General features: G+C 45.9%; 1 protein-coding gene and 1 long non-coding RNA gene across 2 annotated transcripts in view; one reads left to right on the top strand and one right to left on the bottom strand.

Annotated features, from left to right (window-relative positions):
- LOC141729138 (uncharacterized) overlaps positions 1 to 10,687 on the top strand; it is a 31,576-nt gene that overhangs the window by 1,350 nt on the left and 19,539 nt on the right. Inside the window, exon 2 of the long non-coding RNA XR_012580391.1 lies at positions 129 to 175. This is a non-coding gene — a long non-coding RNA (uncharacterized LOC141729138). The remainder of the gene's footprint in view (positions 1 to 128; positions 176 to 10,687) is intronic.
- Positions 2,978 to 7,364, bottom strand: LOC102072647 (alcohol dehydrogenase 1-like). The gene is made up of 9 exons (XM_005484624.4): positions 7,037 to 7,364; positions 6,058 to 6,156; positions 5,426 to 5,567; positions 5,241 to 5,328; positions 4,908 to 5,127; positions 4,522 to 4,782; positions 4,097 to 4,232; positions 3,642 to 3,780; positions 2,978 to 3,231 (listed from the first exon to the last, which is right to left on the bottom strand). Exons 1-9 carry the CDS (start codon positions 7,052 to 7,054, stop codon positions 3,207 to 3,209), a joined length of 1,128 nt encoding a protein of 375 aa, XP_005484681.2. The 5' UTR covers positions 7,055 to 7,364; the 3' UTR covers positions 2,978 to 3,206.

Here is a 10,687-nt window from a genome sequence, read left to right on the forward strand (position 1 = left end):
TGAAAATTGTAGGCACTGATTCTGGTGGACAAAGGGACAGATACATAAATCAGACCTCTTTAGCACTCATTGTCCAGTTTCAGAGATGAAAGAAGTTGTTTATTTTTTCATCTTTTCTTCCCTTGCAGTTTTGTGATGCTGCCCCCAGATGTGCTCTTGGAAGCCCCTGGATACTGTAAGTGGTTTTGCAACTAACTTTCTGTTCTCAGCACCATGCAAGCAAATCAAGTTACCACTCCATGATCTTGACTAAACTATCCATGCTTTGTCACATGTTTCAGGTTTATGTAGGTAAGTTCTGTAGGAGAGGACTTCCACTGCTGCTCTGGATTTTACATTTATTTGGTTTTGGTGTTGTTCTGTCAGGTGTTACATGTTAATCAGGAGCATCAGCTTGGATGTGGAAAAGAGGAGGGCTTGGAAGCACTCTGAGCCTGTGGGAGGGAGATCTGGCAATCATGTTCTTGTTTGGCAGATGTGGTCTGTCACATGGGAAGAAAAGTCCAAAACAACTAGGAATCTGTATTACGTTTTCTCCCACCCTAGAGGCATTAGTTTTTCTGTACCTTAATTTAAGTTTGAAGCACAAGAAGATGTGGGGGAAGAAATCTCTTGCAAGCTTGGGAGGCAGTGTATGGCTGAAGGAAGATGCAAGTGATGTGCCAGGGTGCCCATCCTGGGCCAGTGTGAGTGCCAGAAGCTGGCTGTGCGCCTCCCTCAGAAGGAGGAGCTGCTGCTTTGCACTGGAGCTGCTGGTGACCAGATTGGCAAGGCACAGGCAGGCTGGAGCAGACTGACAAGTCTACCCAGAAGCAAAACTGAAATGCATTAATACAAATGTTGCCTGGTTTGTTTTCCCCAAGTAGATATGGTCCTAGATTGACCCACAGCTAATTTCCCTTCTATTAATACTGTTAATTTTCCAAATCAAACCAGTAGTTTTGATGGAAATATTTAATTAGAGCAACCCTTTTAGAGCTGGGGTAACCTATGCACTAGTTCCAGCAGTGGATGCTTGAGTGTAACTCTATTTTTGTGGGGCATTGCTTTCAAAGCCATCTTTTTGAATTCTGATTTAAGTTTCCTACATTTTTCTGTGAAGTACTGGAGGATAATACTTGTGCTCAAAAATGCTCAAAGCTGGTTGGTATTTCTTTGGGTAATTCTTAGGTAATTGCAATATTTTGTAAAGATAAATATAAATCTAATATTGTCTGGTAATTCAAGAAATGGTTGGTTCCAAAGAAAAAACTTTAGGAATAATTTCACTAATTGATCCTAGTATAATTCCAAAGTATAGTAGAGTAAAATACCTTTTCAAAACAAATCTGATGTACTCAGAATAAGTGTGAAAGTGACCATGACAGTTTTGCAGTAGAGACACATGAAGCTGGGATGCTGAAAGATGTTTAATATTTTAGATATGGAAATAAGTAATTTGGGGAGTTGGTGATTAAATATTCTCAGGTATCTGCATTCGCTGAAAACCAAATAAAGCACAAAAAGCTGATCTAGATCTAATAAGTGCTGATTTTAATATGTTAATATTAAAATAACTATGCAAGGGAAATTTGAAAGTTGAAAGTGTTGTGCTGTCACCTCCTTCTTTGCACTTGGCAGCATTTTCTTCTGGTTTGTATAAATGTCTTTGCTTTCAAATGTGATTATTTGGCCAGCTGTGAAACAAGTGATGTTTTAGGAATCAAGAAGAATTTGAGGAGCTCTCTAATTATCTGCTAAAATTTGAAGTCCTGCCCAGTTAGTGATTGTTGCCGAAGGGGCAGGAGGATCTCCGAGATCCAAGGCAGCATGCCCGGAGAGCAGGGACAGGTGACCACCAGGTGGCCCTGCTGTAGCGGAGAGCTCCTCAGTACTCAGAAGGGCTTACACAATTTTTCATGTAACAGCAGTTCAAAAGAATTGGTAAAGTGCAAGTTACAATTTACTGTAGGCAGAATTTTTAATAGTGACCGATTTTTTTTTTCATCTAGGTCTAGATTTTTTCCAAAAAGGAAAAATTATTATCTTTTGTCTCAGTCCTGCACAGGTCTATGTGTTTATATATGTTAGACAGATACTTGGCAAATTGATTACATTTTGAGACTTACCACCTGTATAAAATTAAGACTGTGCAGATGCATGTGCAGTATAGGGAAACATTGTTTATTGGAAGTTCTTGGAGTTTTCTCAATAGGGGTATGCTAGAACTCAGTTAATTAACATTTATTGAATTATATTGATGTTGACTCATTACTGCCACTCTTATTGTCTTATGTTTAAATTGTAGTTAGGAGAATTATAGCTAACTTTATCTCACGGCAGAGTAATATGTGCAGAAGGTACTAAAAATTGGTGGACAGGATGAGATTTGTTTACCTTTGATAACTCATTTGTGTGTTCATCATATTCTGTGTAATTGCTGATTGTGCTAAGGGGTTTCCAGAAGTTCAAAGAGCTGTGTTGCATAAAAGAGGTCAAAAGGCACAGTAGTGTTGTGGGTCAAATGTTCAGCACTGAAAGAAGAATTGATTTAGCAGAATGACCATTTGAAGTGACAAACCTGTCCTTTGGGGAAGATTTTTCAGAGTTGTACTGTAATATACCATGGGACTTGGTGTGGAAAATAAATTAAAAGTACAATAACATTTGCCAAAAATGAAACAGCATCCATGGATGCTCTATCAGTGTTACATCATTATAAGAAAGTTATCTACTGCTTTCTATAATATGCTTCAGAGCAGCAGCAGCAGAGGTAGTTTCCCTGCTGGGCTTTGCTGGAAGTTGCACCATTCGCCCATCTGGGACAGAGGCAGAGAGGTGAGGGCCCAGTTCTCTGAGGGAGATGAAGGTGGGAGGCAGCAGCAGAGGAGGGGCAAAGGCTCTTGCTCACTGCTGACAACAAGGGTGTGGTAGAACAGATGTGATGTGAGGGGGAGCTCCCCCTGTCCCCTGGAAACGCTTTTCATTGAGTGCACGGCATGGGACAAGTTTCACAGAAAGCCTTTATTAGTAAAAGCATTTTCCTGGGAGAGACATCCTTTTCTGTCCTGTCTGGGCACAGCAGGACCAGCAGTGACAGCAGCACAGGTGAGTTCCTCATTCTCTTCTCCTGGTGCCCCACAAGGGAGGTGCTGGTTGAGAAGGGCCCGGGCCAGGAGAGCACCTGCTGCGCTGGTCCCTCCGCTCAGCTTCCTAGGCCGCGTCCCTCAGAAGAGCAGGACAGTACGGATACTGAAACGTGGAAGGGAAGGGAGGCTTGGCTGCAGCTCAGGAGCAGGCAGTGTGGCAGGCAGGTGTGCCTGGGGACCTGCCACCTTCTCTGCCATCCAGGCTCTTCCTGACTGAGCTACATGAGGCGTGCAGCAGCGGGGAAGCCTTCAAATCCTTGCTGAGGGGAGCCCCTCATGGGATAAGGCCACAGGATCTGTGCTGAGCTGAACCATGAGCAGGAGGGTTCCCTGTGCTGAACATGGGCTCTTCCCTCTGGGCTATGGCACAACTTGCCAGCACTCAGCTGGGAGGCCCCGCTTCCTCAAAAGGCTCGGGTGCTCTTTGGGAAGCCAGTGTTGCATGTTCTGCCTGTTGGAATTTTAGGAGAAGGTGCTGAGGTTTGCTGAACCTCCTGTTGGTCAGGGTCTCACCTTTTTCCTGCACGTAGCAACTCAAATCCCTCGTTCACTTTAGCAAATGGCAGCGTGTGTGTGATCAGCAAGTCTGAATTGAATTTCTTCTCCAAATAGCTGGAAACTAATTTGGGGATACATTCTCTCATCTTCCAGCCTAGAAACAGGAGAGAGCAGCTGCCTGAATATTGGGAGAAAGGCTGTTTTGGTAAGGTAGTGTTACTGTCAGGGTCAGGACTAGTGACCAGTACTGGTGCCACACCCTTGTGAGATGGTTTCTGCTCTTTGGGATGAGTGGGTTACTGTGAGACACAGGTGGAGGGTTATTTTCACGTCTAATGCTAATGTTCAATACAGGCAATGCAGTGCTCCTCTTTATTGTCTTTTCCTTGAAAACCCTCTTTTACTATGATTTGTCAACTGCCAAGAGAGGAAAAGCTGAAATATTTAGAGTGCATTCTTAAGTTCACTACCTCCGAGCACAGTCCCCTTCCATGTACGCCCAGTCAGCAGAAGTGTGGGATCGATGGAAATCTCCGAACCAGAATCCAGTTCTCCAATCATCACACAGACACCAGTGCTCATATTGCAGGAAGCCAGGGCAGCAATCTGATGGGACAGGCAGGAGAATGAGAGAGAGCCATGATGAGTTGGTCATGAGAGTCCTCTTTTTGTGCAATCTCTTGCTCCTCCCTGGTAATCTGAAAACACATATCCCCCCTGGTGGAGCAGACCTGGGGAGCTTGTGGGCTCTTTTAAGATTCGTGCCATTTTCTCTCAGAAAGATATGCCCAGCAGTGCAGGCAGCCTGTGAGGAACTTCCCATGGGGGTGATTTTTGCCCTGAGAGGGGCCTGTGATGATCTGGGAGGGAGGACAGGTGCTGAAGTGCCACCTACCATGGTGTCCTTGTGCCCGATGGCCTCAAAGGAGTAGTCCACGCCCTGCCCGGTCATCTCAGTGAGCACCTCCTGGATGGGCTTCTGGAAGTCTCGAGGGTTGATGCAGTCGGTGGCTCCCAGCTCCTTGGCCTTGGCAAACTTGTCCTTGTTGATGTCCACACCAATGATGCGGGAAGCTCCAGCTGCCTTGCAGCCCATGACAACAGAGAGGCCAATTCCTCCAAGTCCAAAAACAGCACAGGTGGAGCCTGGTTTTACCTGCACAGATGGGAGCCTATGAGTCTCCAGCGGGAAGAGGAGGAGGAAGAAGAAAGTTTCTTTTGTACAGGATTGATGAGCTTGTGAGGGTGGCTGTGGTGTGCTAAACACACCTGAATACCAACCTTGGCTGTGTTGATGGCAGCCCCATACCCTGTGGAAAACCCACAGCCAAACAAACAGACTTTGTCCAGAGGTGCTGCAGCATCTATCTTGGCAACAGTGTATTCTGGGACCACGGTGTATTCTGCAAAGGTGCTGACCCACAGGAAATGATGGATCTGCTTCCCTTTGCAAGAGAAGCGGGTGGTCTTGTCCGGCAGCAGGTGTTGTGGTTCAGAGATACTGTGGAGGAGACGCAAGTATTTGTATTTGATTGAGTGAAGCGCTGATGGGGGTGTCAGATTTGTCATAAAGTCAATCCCATGTAGGTGTAGGGGAAGGCAAAGTAAACTTACTGAGACTTCTGGCAGAAGTTGGATTCAGGATTCCGGCAGAAGCTGCATTCTCCACACTGAGGGAGGCAAAGTGGGATTACTTTGTCACCTGAAAGAAAACAATATCCCATGTTATGTGGGTCTAAGGATGCTGCCCGTGTGAGAGCTGATTCCTGGGCATGTGTTTGTATGTGTGTGTCAGTTACCTGGTTTCATAGAGGTCACTCCTTCTCCAACACTTTCCACAATTCCAGCTCCTTCATGGCCAGGGATTACTGGGAATTCTGCATTGGGAAAGCAGCCTTGCAGAAGGTGTTCATCTGTGCGACAGATGCCTGTGGCCACAAGCTATTTGGAGAGGAACAAGCAGATATTCTGGCCTCTGTCTAACTCAGTTTGTAGAAGCAACTTTCCCAGGGGTGTTCTGATGCCCCTCAGTCAGTGCTGGCACTCTGTGGCATCATACAGAGCCCAGGCTGGGCTTTCCCCTTCTGCTCACTCTGCTCCATGTGGCTTTCCTCTGCACTGAGCTGCAGGTGGAAGAGGAGGGGAGGCCACAGTGTGGGTACCAGAGCCCTGTCCAGTAGAGCAAGGGCTGGAGACAGGATGTGATAGCTTAGACAAGAATTAGTCCAAAAATCCAAGTTCCTATGTGACAGCTTAGACAAGATTTAGTCCAAAAAGGAGCTCCTGGAAGATAGTGCATTTGAGCCAAGGCAGCTCTGGGCAATGAAAGCCTCTTGGAGGACACAGATCCCTGAGTTTTACTGAAGTTATAACCACAAGAGGAGCAATTCCCAAAAGGAATGAAGAAAAAGTTATTGAGATGTATTTTTACCTTGATCCGGACTTCTCCTGCCTTTGGGGGTGCAACTTCCACCTCCTCAACAGAGAGTTTGCCCGGGGCCCAGACAACAGCAGCCCTGCACCTGATAACCTGGAAACAAGCGAGAGGAACACATTGCATGGGAACGTTTGCCTTTAAAAGCCCACAGCTGGGGGAAGTCATCCTGCAATCACCTAAACCCGAGGTGCTCAAACCTGGTGATGCTCAGCTGCACCTGAAACCAAGTGCTGTTCAATAAAGACTGGCCTAGTTTAGGGTCTGAGGAAACCCCATTTGTGGTTTGTGATCCAAAGAGTATCAGGTGTAGCCTTGGAAAGCTACTGGGTTCTGATGGCTTTGGTGGATTTTTCACAATATCCCCATGTGTTACTGGCCAGACTCTGCTGTGATGACCACTGCAGACCCTACCTGGTGGAAGTGTCAATGGAGAGCTTTGATGTCACCTTTGTGACACACTGGGCTGAAGGTGAGAGAGGGGTTATGGAATTGTCCCCATCTGATTGGTACCTGGATAATTTCTTTCCTTTACCAAGGTTTGATTTGCGTGTGACATGGCACAAACCCTTCCCCAATTCAATTCAAAGCAGTTTGGCATCAGCAAGATGGGGCTTGCAGCCTGAAAAGGGTATTGCCATGGACAAGGCTGAGTGCAGGAGGTGAGCGGCTGAAGAGGGCACCACTGGAGAGCTGCCTTTGCTGCCAGAAGAGGAGCTCGGGGTGGGATTGAGCAGGAGGGTGCACAGGGCAGCACAATTGCAAATTTTGTCTCCTGAGCAGCCGGGCAGGACAAAGTGGGAATGCGCTACCGGATGCAGAGTCTGGTGACATTCTCAGAGTTTTGGGAGAGGAGGGGGAGTAAGGTCGGAGGAGAGAGGGCCCGCGGAGTGCTGTGCAGGCTGAGCCTTCTGCCGCGGACTTGGCCAAGAGCAGGGCACCTCGGAAAGGAGGGTGGGAAATGCCTTGTCCTTACTTTTCCCGCAGTGGCCATGTGGTCGTAGCAGAGCCGTGTCTGTCGCTGTCGCAGGCTGGAGGGAAGCTGCTGCCCGGGCGTGCTGCAGGATCCGCCAGGCGTGGAGCGGGAGCAGTCCCGGCGCGGCGCCGTCTCTGGAGAGCGCTGGTTAATGAGTGTCGGGGGCTGGATGCTGCTCAGGGAGTGCTGAGGGGAGGAGCTGGACAGCGGCAGGGAGACGGACGGGGCAGAAGTCCTCCAGGGACTTCAGTTTTATCAGTGACTCTGCCCTTGGGTCGTTGCCTGCCCTCCCTGCCTGAAAGGCTCAGAGAGCTCAGAAAGGTTGGTTTATTTCTTCCAGTTGCTTCTGGCAGGTCTGGAGGGAGGAGATCTGCATCTCTGCTGGGGCTTCCTCAGAGTCTCCTTTTTGCCAGTTTGGAGCATTTGACCTGGTGTCCATTCACACCACGATATTTGCAAAGAGGTTAAAAATTTTTAAAAGCTAAAATAAAACAAATGCAAAGTCAGTGAAAATGTGGTGGATAAAGACACATGTCCCTCTGGGTTGAAGCTTTACTGTCTGTGATACTGGATTTATTTTCAGAGCTATTTTCACCAGAGTAGTAAGGGGAACGCCTGTCAAGAGAGGAATTTTTTCCCCAAGGACCCATTTGCTTGACTCCAGTGTAGCCAGGTTTGTAGGTGGTTTCACACCTCCTAGGCTCTTCGGGTTCTCCCAGAGCTGTTTTCTGATGAGGCATTTGAACAGGTGATGTATTGCAGGGATTGGATGAGCGAGAGCTTGTTGGAGGACCAGGTTGAGATGAGCAGCCCGACTGTGATCTAACCCCCACTGTTTGAAAGGAATCTTCCTTCTGTGTGAAGACACTTTTGCAAACCTAAGGAATGCGATAATTTCCTAGAAGACGGCCACTAATGACATAGACCCCCTTCTTGGATCTCTAGCCTTTTAGAATGCTATAATGAGGAGAAGTCAGCTCTTTGGCTATTGAGAAAGTTTATATGTGTGTGTGAAAATATATATATTATTTAATGAAAAGACATTTGTTGACATTTGGATTAGCAAAAAGGACTGGACATGATCAGAAAAAAGTGTAGCATTCTTGGATAAGGAGGGCATTGTTCTGTAGATTTAAGCTTGGCACATTCAGCTCTACGGTTGATTCACATGTCCTTCACAAAATCACAGAATGGGCTTGGTTACGTGGGACCTTAAAGATCATGTTGTACCACCCCCCCTGCCATGGGCATGAACACCTCTCACCAGAGGAAATTTCTCATAGCCACATCTGAGTGGCCTCAGATGCTGCCAAGGATGGAGCATCAACAACTCCTCCTCAGCCTGTTCCAGTGCCTCATCACTGTCACAGTAAAGAATTTCTTCCTAATATCTGGTCTAAACCTACCCTCCCTCATGCCTGTTATCCTAGCAGGGCACCCACCAGATGCCGTAGAAGAAGAATACAGTTCTTCTCCAAGATTTTCATGTATATACTTTCCTGTGCCTTGCAATCCTCTCTTCAGCCCCAAAGTGGGCTGATTTAAGTGCTCAGCCAAAACCAAAAATACTCTGTAGGCTGTTCAGACAGATCCACTTTACAGAACTCCTGGGACACAGAGTAGTTGACTTTGATTCCCATTCTGTCTTCTGCATTGCACAAGGGCTGGAAAGCACTTCCAGAGGATGAATGCTCTATGGGAGATATCCCATAGGGTTGGCAGTGTTTGAAGTTGAAACCAACACATTTTAAAAGTCCTGTAACAAAGAAGGAATTCATTCACCTGCTTCCTAGATAGCATTCCATACAGATGGCTTATGATTTCATCTCACACCTAAGGACGTAAATGTGCTACTTGTGCTGGCACTTCATGGCTCTGAAGATGTGTCTAGAGTCTGCTTTTGAGTGGATAACCTACACAATGGTTGTAAAAAGATCTTTCAAATATGTACTGTTATTTTTCCTTAAAACATCCATGTGATGCTCTAGTCCCCCAGACCTGCAAACCCACCACTGATGTGTAATGAGAATTTCTGTCTGCCCTGCTTGCAGTTGTTAAGGGCCATGGGGAGCTGGCACCTCTGCAAAACATTTGGAATGGATATCATTATTGTAGGGAGTTGATACTGAGATCTTGTTGCTGTGCAGATTTTTGTATCTATTTCAGACAGGAGGTTGTTGTTTTTGTCTTATCCAGGTAATAGAGGGAAAATAAGATCAAACTTGTATGTCAGCAGGCATGGCTTTAATGATTAACTTTTTAATGGCCATTCCTGTGTATCTTCGTTCTACAATATGTGCTATCCTGACTTGCTGTATGTAGTCATGTATTTTACAAGCTTTAAGAGCTGATCTGTGAGGTCAGATACCATTACATTCAGGCACAGACCTCAAGGTGTTTGTCTTCATCTTGGTAGTCAGTTTTCTGTCCCCCTCTTTATGTTCTGTTTGTTTGCTGCCTGTATCAAAGAGGTGGAAAGAAGGTAGAATATTTGACAGAAATCTCTGTGGAACAGATGCTGAAATACACTTATGAGGGCTAAGTACAAATCTTATCTTTCCTGGTGCCAGCATTAGGTTTCTGTAATTTTTAATTACAAGTCAGAGTCTGATATGAGTTCCTTTATTAATGACCCAGCATTACATTTCTGTCCACAGTGTAAGTGGGCACCTGATCAGAGACAATTTTTGCATTCTACTGTGAAGGACAAACTAGACCATACCCTACAGGATTTGTTAGCAGTATTAATAATTCCCTATTCTAAAAGATGCCCTGGCGCTTTAATTTCCATCAGAACAGAAATATTATGTACCTCTTACAAGATGATAGCAGTATGAGGCAAATGAGGTAAGGAAAGTGGGAGTTAGTCACCCTGATATATTGTACCTAGCAGAGATATAGAAAACAAGTCTGACAAAGATCTATTAAAATGAGCAATTGATTGTGTTCACCCTAGTGGAGGAGAATGGCTGAGGGAAAAAATGTTAAAATAGAGACCAGGACTCTTGGAGCAATTGCTGATACTGAGTCCATGCTATCATAGAATGATGGAATATCTCAACTTGGGGGGGACCCATTAGACCATAGCCTTGCCTTTCTGTTTTCTTTCTTTTTGCTCAGAAAAAATTCCTTTGTTGGACTAGCTATGATCATAGTACATCCTCCAGAATTCCACTCTGCAATTACCTTACCAAGGAGGAGTTTTACTTTATGAATTCTGATAGCCTAGGTATAGCACCTCTAGCACCCACATTTGTGTGTGATGGGACACAAATGCACATGTAATGTTTCTTCCCCATTACAGTCTGTACATTTCTCTGAGGGTTTTTCAAGATGAAAACTAGAGCAGGAGAAAAGCCTCCGTTCTAAGATCAGGATCTAGAGAGGACAAATAAGAATGAAGGAAGGAAAACTGAGGAGGGAATAGTACAGAGCACAGTGATGGGTCTCTAGTAGATGCCCATGGTGACATCCACATTATTTGTCTGCCCCTTGATTCTCACCCAGAGGCTCTCAACTGTGCCATTACATCTCCATACATTCCAACCCTTCTATTCCATGCAGTGCCACCTGCCTGCCTCTTCTGCCCTGCCTTTTCCTCCTGAAGAGCCTGTAACCATCCAAGAGGGCACTCCAGTCACAGGACTTGTC

This window comes from Zonotrichia albicollis, chromosome 5, assembly GCF_047830755.1.
Source record: "Zonotrichia albicollis isolate bZonAlb1 chromosome 5, bZonAlb1.hap1, whole genome shotgun sequence".
Lineage (NCBI taxonomy): Eukaryota > Metazoa > Chordata > Aves > Passeriformes > Passerellidae > Zonotrichia > Zonotrichia albicollis.